General features: G+C 38.5%; 1 protein-coding gene across 4 annotated transcripts in view; it reads right to left on the bottom strand.

Annotated features, from left to right (window-relative positions):
* Positions 1-17416, bottom strand: part of Ptprz1 (protein tyrosine phosphatase receptor type Z1) — a 177617-nt gene that overhangs the window by 17084 nt on the left and 143117 nt on the right. For 2 of the 4 annotated variants that reach the window (XM_041675477.1, XM_041675479.1), the window contains exons 15-22: positions 12427-12512; positions 9941-9961; positions 9651-9747; positions 6366-6448; positions 4612-4746; positions 3309-3443; positions 2707-2870; positions 985-1120 (exon numbers count right to left, since the gene is read on the bottom strand). In XM_041675477.1, coding sequence (XP_041531411.1) covers positions 985-1120; positions 2707-2870; positions 3309-3443; positions 4612-4746; positions 6366-6448; positions 9651-9747; positions 9941-9961; positions 12427-12512 — 857 coding nt within the window. The remainder of the gene's footprint in view (positions 1-984; positions 1121-2706; positions 2871-3308; positions 3444-4611; positions 4747-6365; positions 6449-9650; positions 9748-9940; positions 9962-12426; positions 12513-17416) is intronic. The other 2 variants (XM_041675478.1, XM_041675480.1) reach the window with 1 other exon arrangement.

Raw genomic sequence — 17416 nt, 5'->3', positions numbered from 1 at the left:
AAACAAACCTTTTTCTCCCAAGTGGTTCTGGTCACACTGTTCGGTCACAGCCACAGGGAACAAGTTTGTCTGGTTTGTATTCAAAAACTCTCCTATATTTCGTTAGTTAGACTTCTCTCTGGTCCTGTCTAGCAGAAAATTATCTCAGTGATGGAATTTGGCTTTGGCTTTTTTGTTTGTTTGTTTGTTTCAGACTGGCCACATATGTCTTAGTATGCTTACGTTGGTATCATAACTTTCAATCTACAATTATTTTCATTTGAAAATAGGAAAGAATAACACAGAGATCTTTCAACTCTGCCCTGTCTTATATTTGATCATGTACTTTAAATAAACCAACCAAATCCATTAATTTCCCGCATTGAGCAGCGTTAGCTGTTCACTCGCATTGGTGGCTCTTGACCGTTCTACTGAGGCGGAGACTTTACCATAGCTCATACCATCCGAAAGCCCTCATTTTCTCACAAAATGGGCAGAATTTAGCTGTCCTAGTCATGACTCATTTGTAACTTACTGTTATAGGTCGAACTGTATTTCCTTGAAAGATAAATTGAAACTCAGCACAGGAATACCTCTGAATACAGTCTTACTTATAGATAGCGGTACCACAGGTATGATTAGCATAGAGAGGTGGCGGGCATTCACATTAGAGAAGGGAAGTTTAGACACAGAGGGAAGAAAGCCATGAAGAGACAGAGGGAAAAATTAGAATAATGTTCCCATGATCAAGGATACACACAGCCCCCAGAATCCAAAACAAAGCCAGAAAGCACACAACTCTCCAAGCTTATGGAGGATCGAAGCCCGGCGAAGACTTCACTGATGGGCTTTTTCTGAATTCAGCCTGTAGCAAATACATTTCTGTCATTGTTATTTTTACTGTAAGTAGTCCCTCCTTACAGCCATTCTCAGAGACCAATGTACCTAGATTTCAGGGACACCTCCATACTTTAGACTACCAAGGATATATTTAAAAAGTCATACCTCCGTTTGCACCAAATAATTTCTTTGTGAACGAATGTGTTTTAAGAAGCCAAATATGTTGACAGTTCCTTCATGTTGAATCTGTTGCAGCATACTGTCCAGAACAATATATGTGCCCGTTCTCCCGACGCCAGCACTGACCAGAAGAAGAGAAAGAAAAACTCTTTAATGTCAAGTACAGAAAGAGTGTGAAGGTAGGTCACTATTAGCTGTCATGTTGAGAAAAACAGCTCCATTCCCCAAGAGAATAAGCCATATGCTTCGTGATCTAAAATTGGAGAGTTTGGCAGTTTGGGCTAACATGTTAAATAAGTTTACTTTTTGGTTGTTTCTGCTGTGGGTCAAATTGCAAGGCAACCTAGCTGTTTCTGAGGGATGTTTCAAAAACAGTTCCAAGAGTTATTGTTGTTTGTCTACTCTACAAGAAAATATTATGCACTGGGTACGTGAGTAAAGCAGACATTTAGTTTGACAGAAATGAAGCCGTCAGCTTCAGCAGATTTGAAAGGTAAAGGTCCCAGGGTCTGTGCTGCCAAGTAGACATGTTCGCAAAGGTTTTCACACTAATGAGAAAAAGAAAACTCGATGGGGCTTTCAGCTGAAAATTTCATCTCCGAGAGGCTACAAGGAATAAAGCACATCTCCTGCCATTTCTAAAGGGCCATTATTGTCCACCTTCTTTAGAGCCGCTGTCTGAGGGACAGAATCCAGGCAGGGCTTCTTTTCAAAAGTCCCCACAAGTACTACAGTTCGAATTAGCACCTGTTCTGCACAATAGTCAGACCCTTGTCCCTTTGCCGAGAGACAATCCCTGACCTTCAGAAGCCCGCTTCCTTGAATTCTCTGGTTTTCTTCAGTTTATTGTCAAGTTACCAGATTAAAAAAAAACCACCAGGATCAACCTCTCCAACTTTATCTGAGAACAAGACCAAGCAGGTGATTAAAATGTGTCAGATGAGCTGTGTATCAAAGATACTGCTATGAAAACACAGTCCCTGCTTCTCCTCAAATACTACATAAAGAAGTGAAAGTGATTTGGGCAGTGATGATGCTTGTCATACTTGTTTAGTATTAGCTTTGATTATTTTAACTGTAGAACATTACAGTGACATCTCCAGTACGAACTGTTCTCTTTTTCTCCCCCGCCCAACTGTGTAATTCCTTTTATCAGCCTCCTCTTGGAAAGTCTAGTTCTTGGGCAACAATGAATTGCTAATAGAGTCAGCGTGACTTTCAAGGAGCTGGGGAAACAAGAAAGGGATTTGGGGGAGCCAAAGTATTTGAAAAATTATCAGGTTTATCTTGCTAAATTTCTCCTCGTCTGAGTGCCTTGCTTTCTCTAATATATAAAGCTGGCATGATAAATTTGACAACAGATTTAGTCAGGACAAGGATGATGTTTTAAGCATTTTCACCCTATGGTGTTGTGTGTGGCTAACAGATGTTTAGGAAGAAAGCAGCGCTGTCCCTAACTCATACAGTTAATAAGCTGAAGTCCAGTTCAGATAGAGCAACATCTCCAGCCTGCCGGTTGTGACATCTCCAGCCTTCCAGTTGTGAGTCTAGCGTACTCGGTCTTACTGGTCAGTGCTTAGGAGGACGGGAAAATAATTTAACTTCTACTGCATGAAATCGCTTCCGGTTTGGGAAAGTGGCTCCTTCAGTCCCCTCGTGTCATCATAAGCAATCCGGCGCGCTTAGAAGCACGTCTTCGGGACTCACCTGCAGTGGACAACAACGGGCCCCACCGCGTGGCGCTTGGCCTGGGCAGCCTTTCTCACAAAGGTCAGCACTGGCAAGGAGTACTCCGGAACGCCCATGTCAGGCCACTGAGTGTAATGGTACTGCGTGACTAGGCGCCCACTGGATCTTCCTTTCTGGGAGCCCTGGAAGAGCGCAGACAGCTGAGAGCAGCAAGTAAGAATTATGTGTATTTATGGTGTACAGCATAAACAAGCCAGAGCCACTTTGGGAGAGAGAATATCAACTGAGAAAATGCCTCGCCACAACGGTCTATGGGCATGGCCTATGGTGCATTTTCCTTACTGACGATCGATGTGGGGGGACTCAGCTCCCTGTGGGCAGTACATCCCTGGGTTGGTGGTCCTGGGTACTATAACAGGTTGAGGAAGCCATGAGGAGCTAGATAATATATAGCTTTTTTCTATGGCCTCTGCATCAGGCCCCTGCCGTGAGTTCCTTCTCAGACTTTCCTCTGTAACGAGCTGTTGCCTAGAGTCATAAACTAAAATAAACTTTTTCTTCACCAAGTTGCTTTTGGTCATGGTGCTTTATCACAGCAACAGAAACCCTAAAACACTTACCTTTTTTATCTTTGTGTTTCTTAGGGTGAAATTCCTCACAGTATAGTAAGCAAGCACCTGAACATTCTTCTGGTTGACTAGGAAGCTTCCATATTCTTCACTACCATCAGTAGGCCAGTACTGGTCACATTTTCTCTGTAAAAGAAAAACATAATTATGTAATTTCCATGTTTCAAAATCCAATGTGCATATCACTCTTGAAGACAGTAAAGGTCTGGGAGACTGACATGAATGGACTCTTTATTATTATCGTTGTATATTCTCTTATGTCTATGAGTGTTTTTCATACATGTTTTTCAAGCATAGCTATGCACCACTTGTGTGTTTTCTGGCCCACAGAGGCCAGAAAATGACACTGGATGTTCTAGAACTTAAGTTACAGATGACTGTGAGCTGCCATTTGGGTGCTGGGATTCAACCTGGGTCCTCTGGAAGAACAGCCAGTCCATTCATTTCTCCAATCCTATCAATGAGCTCCGACACTTCTTGACTATTTTCTCTTCTTTCCTAAGCAACGGCAAATCAGTTTTAGATGATCCAGAGATAGAATCACAGGTCTGAAAGACATCTCATATGATCTAGTACCATGTTCCATCTTTCAGACAAGGGAAGTAAAACAGGAGCACTGGGTTACTATAGGCTCAGCACTCAAATCTAGGTTCCACGAATTTAAACCTACTCTGTTCTTCATTGGTTTTCATGAGTTCAATTTACTTTTCTTTATATTATGAATAATGCATTGAAGAAGTAGATCACTTGACCTGATGATAAAACATTTTCATTGATAATGGCAACAATTTCCTTTGAGTTGTCATGATACTAGAATGAATACCGTGGGCCTAGAAAACTGGTTCAGCAGTTAAGAGCAATTGTTACTCTTCCAGAGGACCTGGGTTCAATTTCTAGCAACCACATAGCAACTCACAAACTGTAATTCCAGTGCCTGGTGATCCAATGCCCTCTTCTGGTCTCCACAGGCACAGGACAAGTGTGCACAGATGTACACAAAGGCAAAACACCCATACATATAAGATAAAAATAACTAGGAAGAATACAATTATCTTTCATAATTTTTGCTGGTTTCCAATATTGACTATATCAGATATTAGAAGCAGCTGGAAATGATTTCATAGCCCTGCCATTCCAGCACATGGGACGGAGAGGAAGAAGGGATTAGGAAATCAAGATCAACTTTGTAGAGAGTTTGCAGTTAGCCTGGGTCACATGAAACCATGCCTTAGAAAATAAAACAAAATAAAATTATCTAATTAAAAGCACCGCTAACTGACAGATGACCACATACTCTTCCTTTCTCCACAAGGTTTGTTATCATAACGATGACTTCCACATTATGCTCCCATATCATTCTCCAGAAATCTTCTGCTGTGGACTTCAGTGGACCCTGGGCAGCAATGTAGGCCTTTGGCCGGTTGTAGCCCTGGAGAAACAAATCACAAGTATGTCTTGTTATGTAAATTACACACTTGTTTTAAACTGTGGAATCTAAGGTCAACACCCCTTTTCAATATCAGAAAACTACATAAATAACTTGCAAAGCTGTAGAACATTGATGATACTAATAAAGAGAGTAGCTTGCCTTCAACTTTAACTTTTTGGAAAGGTTAGTGAGTTCTCTTTAGACAACCACAGACTTATATCTCTACTTCAGAGGCATTTGGTCCAAAACTTTTGCTGTGCTTAAAGTCTGGTCCTTAATTGTGTTACTTTGAAATGTTTTTCAGGCAATAAGGCTCAGTTAAGAAAGTGTTCGAATTATGACCTCTTTCTTCTCCTTCTCAGTGTCAGGGGACACTGAGCCTGGCTAATCATTAACAGATGTCTCTTAAGAAGCAGACAGTGCTGTACTGATGCTGTGCAAACACTGCTCTAATCAATCATTGTACAAAATGGAAGCATCAGCCCTGACTTGGTGATGTGGAAACCAAATCTCAGAGAAATTAAATGACTGTCCAGTATCATTGCTAGCCAGGGACAGAGCTGGGATTATAAGCACTTATACCTTTTAAGCCTACATTGTTTTGACACACAAATGGCTTCCACTGGAAAAAAGAAATGGAAGTAGAAACTCACTTCTCTGAATTCAGTGTTGAATGTAGCCTTAACACAAAGATGCTGACCTGTGAGAACAGAGCCAGCAGTATAACAGAGTTCTGCTAACATCCAGTTGATCACATTGGGTAATTAAGTTCTGGCATTATCTACTGTTCCGAAGAATGCCATAAAGCTGATGTCATGAGGTTGCTTAAAACCACAGAGGCTGAATACTGGCTTCATAATATCATTTACCTATTGTTTAGTACTACCATTGAGAATTTTCACTTATATTTATTGATCATCTGTGATATACGTAACAGTATATCACATAGTTCCTGGAACAGGAACTCAAACTAAGTATAAGGCCTATACCCTCATATTTATGGAGTTATCAGTCTATCTGAATATCCATATTCTACCTGGAGTGTTGTATTTTCAGCCTAAATTCTTCCCTTGGTGTGGGAAGTCCTTCTGTATATGTGTTGCTTTTATTGGTAAATGAATAAAGCAGTTTCGGCCCGTGGCTTAGCAGAATAGAGCTAGGCAGGAAACCTAAATCGAATGTTGGGAGAAAGAAGATGGAGTCAGGGAGAACCATGTAGCTGCCAGAGGAGACAGATACCAGAACTTTGCCTGATAAGCCACAGTCACGTGGAGAGACACAGATTAATAGAAATGAGTTAATTTATGATATAAGAGCTAGCTAGAAAGATGCTTAAGTTATTGGCCAAACAGTATTGCAAATAATACAGTTTCTGTGCAGCTGTTTCAGGTCTGAGCAGCAGGAACAAATGAGCAGTCGCTGCCAACATTCCCTCTCTTAGAATATAACAGAAGGACTGTATTAGTTAACCCAAAGACCTATAGCCATAGGTTCTTAAAATTTATTCAGTTTTTTTTGTAATTTCATTATATATATATATATATATATTTAAAATGGTGGCACAAGAAAATTCAGGACTTTGCAAAATTTCCATAAAATTTTAAGTCAAATATGCTTACATCAACATAATTGGCATTGATGTAGTCAGTCAGCTTTCCATCTTTTTCAGCAAGTTGTGCAAGCTTAACCCTGCTATGATCATCTGGAACAACAATAACAACAAAGAATATATTTCACTAAAGCATAGACTTCTCTTCATAATAAAGACCTTCTATATTTGCACATAATTTTATTGTAAAATTAAATTCAAGAGAAAATAATATACTATCATAATTCTGGGTCATACTGATTTGAAAAACGTGACCAAGACGAATGGACAAGGATCTCAGATTTAAGAGTTTCTCATGCAGTGAGGCTGGAATTCCCAGAAAGTGACATGCAGGTGTGAAGAGGTAGGTACTACTACCAAGAGAAATGTAAAGTAGACACTATATTGGTGTAAAGAAGTGGTTCTCAACCTGTGGGTCACGGTCCCCATTGGATCACATACCATTTATTTACATTATGATTCATAACAGCAGCAAAATTACAGTTATACAGTTATGAAGTAGCAATGAAACAATTTTATCATGGGAGGGTCACCACCACAAGAGAAACCTTATTGAAGGATCACAACATTAGGAAGGTTGAGAACTACTGGCAATAACCAAAGTTTTCAGAGAAACTGGAATCTGGCATTGGTATCTTAGGTGGATTTTAAAAATGGTCCAGGGGTTAGGAATTATAGTATAATTAATAAAAACCCAGAGACAGATATTGGAGTTTAACCTGAAGACCAGAAAAACAAAGCAGCCAGCCACGGGTTCTTTCCTCTATGTCAGTCTGAAAATGGCAACCCTATTTCTCAAAATCCTAAGAATGAGACTGAGCCTGAGAACTGTCTCCTCTCATCTTATATTCCTCTGTAGTGTTGGGATTAAAGGTGTATGTCACCACCGCCTGGTCTGTAAGGCTGACCGGGGTGGCTGTTTTACTCTCTGATCTTCAGGCAAGCTTTATTTATTAAAATACAAATAAAATGTCACTACAGGGGATAGTGGTGTTGCCACTTGAGAGAAGAGGGATGGGAGTGTCTCAAAGAGTGAAGACTGGCAGCGGATACTGAACAGAAAGTTGGAAGAGGAAGAGACAGCAGGGAGGGAAGCTGAGGGACCCTTGGGAGTTTCCGGGAAGAGCTTGCTTGAAACAAGGACAAGGAAGTAAACACCGATCAAACTGTAGCAGTTCTATTAAGACGCCTGACACTGAGGCTTCCCTGACAATAGCAGACTACATGTGTACACACACATGTACAGAGAGTTGTGGCTCCTGAAATACGGGTCTGGGGGCCAGGCTGACCTGTTTCTATATTCTGAGCCTAACACATTTTTTAAAATTGGGGTTTTTTTTTTCATTTCTAAAATAGAGCCGTTAGTACCTGTTTTTGCAGGGTTATTTAGGTGGGAAATAAGATAGTACTATTTTCAGTGCTAAGGAAATAGCAGGTGTTTAACACATGTCAATTTCTGTTCCTTCTTAATGTAACCAGGATAACTGTCTCAGGGGAAGAAACAAACCCATAGTAGATCCTTCTGCTAAAAAGTAAATACTTGTTTGAAAGGAAGGAAGTATCTACGCAAACTGCTGAAGAGAACATGATAATGAAATGGAGGCATATGAAGTCTTACAGGCTGGACTGGAGCCAGAATTTAAGTGACCTTGTAGCAATGCATATGGTTAGGAAACCATCCAACCATCATAGGAGAAAAGACTGGAGTTTTTACATTTTTCTCCTTAGAGGGAAGAATGAACAGGAAACCAGATTTCAAGATGTGGAGGAAGTACCCTGCAGGCTACCAAAAGAGAAATACACACACAGACACACACACACACACACACACACACACACACACACACACCAACCCAGTCACAAAACCTTTGATCTACAATGCTGTCCTCTCTTTCAAAATATGCTATGGTAATGGTGGCACAAAGCTGGCGAATTAGTGAGTCAACGTCTGGGTTGACCACGGGCTAATCCATGAGATGGCACCTATACCAGACACTGCTTCGATGATCAAAACCAGAGACTAGATAGCCCAGAGACCTATAGCAAAAACAAATATTACTGGTCTTGGAAAAAAAGAAGTAGTGAGAGAATTACTTTTAATGACATTCTGCTATACTAACAAACTAATGTTCTACTCAGCCATCGTCAGAGAAACTTCTTCCTGCAGCAGATGGGAACAAATACAGAGACCCCCACCCCGCCTAGGGGTTAGACATTACACACACAGGAAAATGAGAGAGACCTTGGAACATTCAGCTCTAAATGGGATGTCTCCATCAAATTCCCCCCGCCCCCCACTTCAGAGCTCCAGGAATTCCATGGAAGAAGAGGCAGAAAGAGTCTAAGAGCCAGAGGGGATGGAGGACACCAGGAGAACAAGTCCCTCTGGATGAACTAAACAAAGCTCGTCTGAACTCACAACTGAAGGAGTAAGCACAGAGCTTTCACAGATTCGCATCAGGTCCTCTGAGTGTATAGTATAGCATTCAGTTTAGTGTTTTTATGGGATTCCCAAGTATGAGTGAGTGCGTTTTTATTCTTGTGCCTTCTCTTGGGCTCTTTTCCTTCTGTTGGTTTTCCTTGTCCAACTTCGAGGTGATGGATTTTGCTTTACCTTACTCTATTTTATCTGGTCATGTTTTGTTGTTACTTCTTAGAAGCCTGTTCTTTTCTAATGAGAGACAGAGAGAGGATCCGGATGGGAGGGAAGGTGGGAGGAATAAGATCCATAACAAGAATGAAGGAAGACAGAAATAAAACCACATCGAGGATGGAAGCGCCGAAGCGGCTTGAGGATGAGGAAAAAGGCAGCTAAGAAAAGATGGGAGGGAGGAATGAAAGGAGTATCTCTAGCAGATCCACCACAGAACCCAGGAAGAATGCCAAGAAAGGATGAAAGCAAGTGAAGGTAGGAGCGGATAAAGGAAATCAAGAGAAGCTCAGCAGGTTAGCAGGATCCACTAGGAGCGAGTGGATCCTAAGAAGGAGGATGACTGTGGACTATAAGCAATGGCTGAAACCTTAGTGAGAGAGATTTAGTCTATGGGGGTGAGGAAAGGACTAGATAAAAAGAGAAGTCCCTCTGTAAAAAGTAAACCCATGCCACTGACAGCAGCACGGGTGTCCTTAGTTTAACGCCGATATTAGCATGCTACAGAAACTTCCCTCCCTGACCACACAGGCCTTGAAACAACCCCAATAAAGGTCTACTGACAGATGATATGAGGACATCAATCGTCAGCCAACAGGAAAGCACGGATGATGCTTGAGTCAGCAGAGTAAAGAGCGTACTTACAGGCTACAATATTGACGTATCTGTTCTTGTGCTTGTTGTCTGGGTGATTGGAGCTGTCTGCTGTAATACCTAAGTCAACAGTACAGCTCTGCACTTCCTGGAAAAAAAAATGACATGCATAGCATTGTAACATTGACTCTTTTAAAACAAGTGCCTTTAAATATATATGGGAGACAAAACAAATAAAATAGTCTAACAAAAAATGTATACATATATATAGATACATATACATATTTATATGTTACAACTACTTCTTGGCTAAAAGAAAATGCAGTGAAATAATGCCTTACCTGGTAAAACTCTTTCAGTGTCTAATGAGGAAATGAATGCCAAAAAAGTAAAGAAACCAAATTCCACAGCACACGACAAATGAGAAAAGAAAGTGTTCATATTAGGTTTACAATGGAAAACTATGGTTATGCAATAAATACATTTGTCAACATACTAACACAACAGAATGTTTCAAACAGTTGCATGCAAATCAAAACACTTAATATTTTGGAACCTTGATTATGTAAATGAAAAAAACAGCATGTTTACATGGGGATGCGGGTGTAATATGATGAATATTTAAAATGCAAATAAGAACCACATATTCCATGACCCATTCTGTCATAGCGATTGGATTTGCTAATGTACAAATATAATTCGAATTGACCTCAATAGCACTATTTGAAACTCTGAATTAGTGATATATTTTTTGAGTTATTTTATGGAATAAATAGCTTCTTGTTAGGTGGTTTAGAGCAGATTTAGGGTTGTCAAAGTGTTAAATACTCCTAGAAGAGTTTTAATCATAGACATTGTCATATTGACATAAAATTTAAAAATCATTACTTTTTATAGATTTAATTAGTAGGTCAATTAAAAACAATTTCCATGGATAGAGAAAGTTCCAGTAACTTTCTATTAAAATGGATTAAAGATTTTTCCAGAATTGTTTCCTATCTAAACATATCGGTTTAGAATTTTTAAATATATAGAGCTGGGATAAATAAAATGAAAGTCTTCTAATTTCTGAGAAAGTATAGACCAAATATGAATCTAGCTCCAGCAAATGCTCCAACCCCTCTATAAAAGCACTTACACCCTCTTTGGCAAGACTCTCTGAATGACTAAAAACAATCTAATATAAGAACCACTTAAAAATTTTAGCATTATTAGTTATTCAGCTAATAATTAGTTATTCAGTTATTAAGTTAGTTACACATTTTCTTAAATCAGACTGAGTGAAAAGTAATGGGATTAAGAGAAATATTTGAGTAGAAATATAATTATTATATTAATTTAATTATTACAGGCTGTTTAAATAATTTCAGGGTGGCTTGACTAGTGTCAATCAATGACTAGCCTTGAGACAAACGCTGTCACCCACTTTAACTATAAATCATTTATTTTTTGCTTAGGATTTGCTTTTGTATATCTGGAAAGTCAGAGTCATATTTTGTCCATTTTCCCCTGATGAATTATAGCTCTATTTCATGGTAGCCTGATGGTTTCCGCCAGTTAATGGAGCAGGTGACTTTAACACGACAGTTACCATGAAAGCAAACCTGTACTCCAGTAACCTCTAGCTTATAGTAAGAAAGCAATTTGGTGTTGTGAACATGAGACGCTATACCATACCACATTTTACTTCTATTCCTTTGAAAACTTTCTAATATGTTGCCTTTCCCTTCCGTAGCTGTCTTGATTGACAGCACTCCTGGGAAGTCTTGTTGGGTGTAAGAAGTTGTTGGGTATGTACAGAATAGATGAAAGGATAAGGAAAACTATGATCAGAGCCAGAGCGCCATACCTTTAAAGAGAGACAGTTCTAGGGGGTGCTGAGGGGTGGGGCGTGAGGAAGAGATACAAAGGCAATATAGAGTATGTTGCTTCCTAGCTGGGGTGACGGGGTGACGGCGGGGAGGGGAGACTGACTACTGCTTACTTGATGTGAAGGTTAATGGAAAGGATATGAGACTTCAAGTCACAAATCTGGGTTTGAATCGCAGCTTTGCTGTTTATCAGTTGCTAATTAATTTCTACGAAGCTTGATCGCATCAATTATATGATTCCATATAATAAAATACCACTCCTGGAGCTGAACGAACATTGACTATGAAGCCCCTGGTTAGTGACCCCCAGAAATGGCGAACCTGGGACTCCTGCCTCCTTATTTTGAGAAGTATGCTTAAGAGATAGGTTGGTGGGCACAATACACTTGCAGTAAATTTCTCCACCTCCTCTAAGAGTATTTAACAGGGTCATTAGAAATTTTCTCAAGGATTAAAAGTGCAAATGATTTTAGAATTACGTATTTTCTTGGAAAGTGGTTGTGATTTTATTTTGCATAATTCAAGTTTTTAAATGCTTCTGAGTTTGTGTTGCTGTAGCATAGATGTCACACGTACAGTTAAGGATTTGTATTCAGTTTTGCTAAGAATCCTCAAGTTTAGTGGTTTAGTATTCTTTATGTAATTTTGAAAATGAAAATGAATCACTGTTACTAATTTAGGTATTAAGAAAAGAATGTTAACTGTCTGTTCTTAGTGGGAAAGGGGTCACACTTAGGTTTGCTTCTTCTCCTAGCCCACACTTGATTTTAAAACAGAAAGCCGATTTTCTAAGTTTTAGTAACTAAAACACACTTCCTAAGGACATATATAATTTTTCATATTCTTCCTAGAACTAAAACTGATTTCAATGTCTTTACATCATGAAGTAGCTTCCTGGTGAAACTTTGAAATGTACTATATTTGATATTATTAAAAGAGACATATTTAAATCATACCTCAAATTCCTCAGTGAACCCATTACTTGCATGTAAGTCTGCAACATGTTTTGGAAAGTGTTTTATTGGAATAGCTCCAATATCATCTAAGTGAATAAAAAAAAACAAACATATTAGAAAGGATAATAGCAGAACTTACTGTTTCTTCTGTTTATAGGGAGTCATCTAAAACAACTTCACAATTCAACCACAAGAATCCTAACTAAAATGCAAGGTGCAATGACCAACTTTAGATATATTTGTTATAGAATTGAATTTGATTATACGTTTCTTTTCCTTATATACTCTAACTAGAAACTAATTTCTTTTCAATGTTAATTCACAAATAACATTAAAACCATACTTCTTATCAACACATTCATCTTGTTTTGGAAAATTTCGTTTAATATGAGTAAAGATGGCATATAAATTCTGGCAAAAAGATTTGTAGAAGTAATATATTATTTTGCTTATTTTTTTATATTTATGGTCTCAATAAAAATATAAAAATGTATTAAAAATAAAAAGTTGGCCTTAAGTTGGTTATATTTTATCTGAATTTGCCATTGTTCTGTCTGTGTACCTGGGGTTGAAGTATTGTAGCTCAACCCTCAGCTATATTTTAAATCTATTATGGTACAATTACAGTTGTATAACGTTACATAGTTCAATACTTTATAATCAACAATTACATGTTTATACTTGAAAATATTTCTTCCTTCCCTCTAGATGTAACAAAAAGCTTCTAAATGAGGAGTGTTCGTTAATAATAATGTGACTGATAATTAAAAAAAATATTTGGAAATTTAATCTGTAAAGTTTCAGGAATTTTAACTCGAAAATATGCCAGGTAAACAAAGTCATGGATTTGTGAACCTATTTGTGAAGGAGCCAAATTATTTTAACTAGCCCAGTATTTTCTTTTTCTTTTCTGGGAAAGATTTTCTGAGATTAAACATAGTAGTTCACAGTATACATTTTTTTTTCTCTAACAAGGGAACATCAAACATATTTCACTAGAAATAGTTATTTACATTAACAGATGTTCAATATTTAGGCCTTCTAAAAATTTTAAGCTTCAGTTACTAGGAATTCTTGATTAAAAAAAATGAGAATCCATCTGTTCTTCCCCTTAGATGAGTGGACCTGAATACTAACATTGAATTAGCCAGTGAAGCTTGAGAAGCACCTAGGTGTCATTTCTCCTTCACACCTAGAGAAAGATTTTGCAAGAAGCATGTATAATTAGATAAGAAAACAAATGATTTGTCACACCTAAATCATTAGTTCCTATAAATTTTCTTCAGACCCAAATGCCCAGGTCCTCCATGCCCAGCCAGTCCAGCAGTCCAGGAACACCCAAGTATTTTGGTCTGCAAATGAGACTAGGATATTTTCTTTTTCTGATTTCACGTGAAGAGTAAATGCCCCCGTGATCAAGGGTGATCAAGAGTGAATGTTTTGGACCTAAATGAGAGGAGTTGCCTCTGGCTACAGCTCTTCTGACATTCACAGGGCACGGCTTGGGTATTCTTTGACAAGTGCTAGATTTTGACTTACTGTGTCTTATTGATGATAACCTACTGGACCTCTGGTTAACACCAGAGATAACCTGAATGCCCATGATAATGGAGTATGCAGAAGAGATGTTTGGAAGTGAAGGAAATCATAATTCCATAGACAACTGAGAGCTTTCAGTATCAAAATGCTGAAAGTGTTAAAGAATTAGTGCTGCACTGAGGTAAATTTGGTCTTAAGATCAGCTAGAAGAACAGAGGGCAATTCCTATATATAGAAAGAACAAATTATAATAATGCATATTCTAGATAACTCAGAGATCCACCTGGCTCTGGCTCCTGAGTGCTAGGAATAAAGACATGTACCACTGCTATCTGGCTTGGAAGTGTAAGATGAAATAAACCCTTTCCTTTTTGCCATGGTGTTTCATTACTACAAGAGAAACCCCAACTGAAAAAGAAATTGGTACCAGTTTCATGAGATTGCTGTGATAGATGTGACAATGTTTTGTGGAGGCTTTGGACTAGAAAAGCTATTGAGTGTTCAGAGCTTAATGAAGTATCATGGAAACTTGGATGGTCATGCTTAGCGCATTGTCTACAATAGAGGTCTTGCCTACAAAGGTTCAGAGGGAAATTTGAGAGTCCCTTAAAGAATGTTTAATTCTAAGTATAATACGTCTAAATAAAAAATGTGCAGCCATCTAAAAAAAATTCAAAACCCTGACAATAAAGCCTGTCAGGTTCTTCTTCTTTTTAAAATTAAAGTCTTATGAACTAAAGAAACATAATTATGAAAATAGTACTAGAGAGAATTAGTAGTTTAGTATTCTACTTATATGCATCCTTGGTAGATCCTGAAGGTTTGGAATGAATTTGACAAAACAATGCAAAAGTTAATTCAGGTTTCCCAGAAGTAACAGAAGCCTGCAAGAGTCCAGAGTATCAGCAAGGAAGTCAAAATTGTCTCCAAAACAACACTTCCTGAAGACATAGGACCTCAGCTTTTTTCCTACATTGAAGCAGTTATGTTAATGAGCTTCCCATATCCCATATACATTTAAAAAGAGAATCTGAATAGGGGGAGTTTCTAGGCCCCTGTATCCTACGAGGTTTAATTTTTAAAAATGTTTTATCCAGCTTTTCAAAAGTAAACACATACATGGAATTTATTTCTCTGGATTATAAAAGCAGACACTGCAGGCTTCTTGGTGCAGAAAGTGCAACTCAGGATGAGTTGTGGTGGCTGAGGTCTAGAGATGATCAGGTGCTGAGAGAGTGACATAGAAAGAAGGTCTCAGAACCAGCAGGCTGCCTGAAACCTCACTAGGGCTCAGGTCTTGGCACCCGAATTTTCTTTTCTTTAATACTGCTCACCTGCTTGACCTTGATGCACCTAAGTAACCCTAAGACAATAGAAATTTGTTTCTAAAAGCTTCATTATTCTCATGCTTGACGGCATAGAGCTCTCTTGAACATTGGGAATATGGAAATGATCCATGTTAGATGGCTATCAACATGCTGATGAAGCCAATGAAAAGGTTTTCATTTTGTTTGTTTGTTTATTTATTTATTTAGATGGCCAGACCAAGAGTGGGCTCATACCTCTGAAAAGTTTCTTGGTGATCAAGATCAAATGTATGGAAAATTTTAAAAGCAAAAGTCACAAAGACCATGATTTACATCAAGGTTCGATGAGGCCAGAGTAACCTTGAGATGTTCTTTCCTGACAGCTTATAGTAATCATTTTAGATATAGCATGCCAATCATGTTTTACTTATACCTTTTCTAGTTGTTTTAGTTTACTTTAATTATTTTGGTTAATACAGCTGAAACATAATTGAGTCCGTGGAAATCTCAAATGTATTGCCGAGGCTGACATGACCATTGTGGAGAGAATGGTAGGAGGGAGAGAACTGTTTAAGCAACACAAAATGGAGTAAGGACAGGATAGCATTGCCTTAGTCATTGCAATATGAACTAAGTTGAATTATACATGTGTAAAAGCCATGCTAAATTTTGAAGACTTAATGTAAAAATATCTCTAATACTTTTGTATTAATTATAAGTTGACATGCTAACACTTTGGATATACTTGTTCAAATAAAAATATATTATTTAAAAAAAAGAATCTGTGGTTCTGGTCATCTCAGTCTGAAACACTGGCTATGATTAGGGAGAGATTGGTATCACTAAGGCAAAAATCTTCTGGGAAGTTTTCTTGGGTCAGCAGGCAGATGTTGTAGTTCAAAATGGCCTAGACTGTATCTCTACTGGCATTCCAACTTGGTCATATGTAAGAGTTTTCCTAGGTGCTACTGGTTTTGAAGAAATGAAGGAACCGTGAAGAGAATTTGAGGCTTGGCACTGTGAGGGGTCAGGGGAAGGTGTAGCCTCAGTTACACTGAAATTTTCAGGACTGAAACAGTCATGAAGAGAAACTGGGGCTTGGAACCACATGGCAGGGTCAGAGTTCCTGAAGAGAGCCCAGGGGAGGCTACCGGCCAAGGTGTAAAACAGCTGTAGCAGAGACCCCAGCACTTTGAAGACGCCGTTACTATGAGATGACCTCCAAGGACAGTGCTTGGTATGGAGCAGAGCCAGCCTGAGCTTTCAAGACAAGTTGCATGTGCTGTGAATGGCAGATCCAAAGAAGTGAAGCTGCCTAGATCCTTTGGAGCCCAGAACATGAGTCCCAGAAATCTGATATTGAGCATTGTACTGTTAGACTGGTTTTACCTTGATCTGATTCTGTGTCCTGACTATTTTCCTTTCTTAAATAAGAACGTAACTCTTACTTTTCACTTTCCCTGAGTCCACAGTTAAAAGACATTGGGATTTTAGAGCAATTTTGGATATTTTACAGATGCTTTGGAATTTTCAATTTCCAAGATTGGTGTGGAATAATCTGTATGCTTGTAAATATGTATTACTCTCATCAGTTACTAAAGAGCTGACGGGCCTATAGCTGGGCAGGAGAGCCAGACTAGGACGATGCTAGGAAGTAGGACAGAGTCTGAGGAGCCAGACACTGTGAGACACAGAGTGAGCAGGATGGGAAGTATATAATAAGGTAAATGAGCCTCAGGGAAGCACATAGATCAGTAGAAATGGGTTAATTTAACCTATAAGAGTGAGCTAAGGATAAGCCCAAGCTCTGTGTAGTTATTTGGGAATTGGCTGGCAGGATGAAAAACTTCCCTACAAAAGAGAGACTGAACTTTTAAAGTGTTTTTTGAGTTTTTAAAGATCGTAGAACTTTCAAAAGTTGAAATGTTTAACATTATCATTAATATATATTATGTATATTATATATATATTAATATGAACATAACATCTTAGAGACAACAAGAAAAGAAATGTTATGGTTTGATAGTTGCACATTTGTACGTCAAATCGAAAATTGGGCAGTTGACTTGGTTAGTTTTATAGTATTTTGATTCAAACTAGAGTAACTTGGGAATGGGCCTCTAGATTGAGAAAAATTCCTCTCT

This window comes from Microtus oregoni, unplaced genomic scaffold (genome assembly GCF_018167655.1).
Source record: "Microtus oregoni isolate MIOR12 unplaced genomic scaffold, Mior012 000026F_ref0000081, whole genome shotgun sequence".
NCBI lineage: Eukaryota > Metazoa > Chordata > Mammalia > Rodentia > Cricetidae > Microtus > Microtus oregoni.
This window is presented reverse-complemented; position numbering and strand designations above follow the sequence as displayed.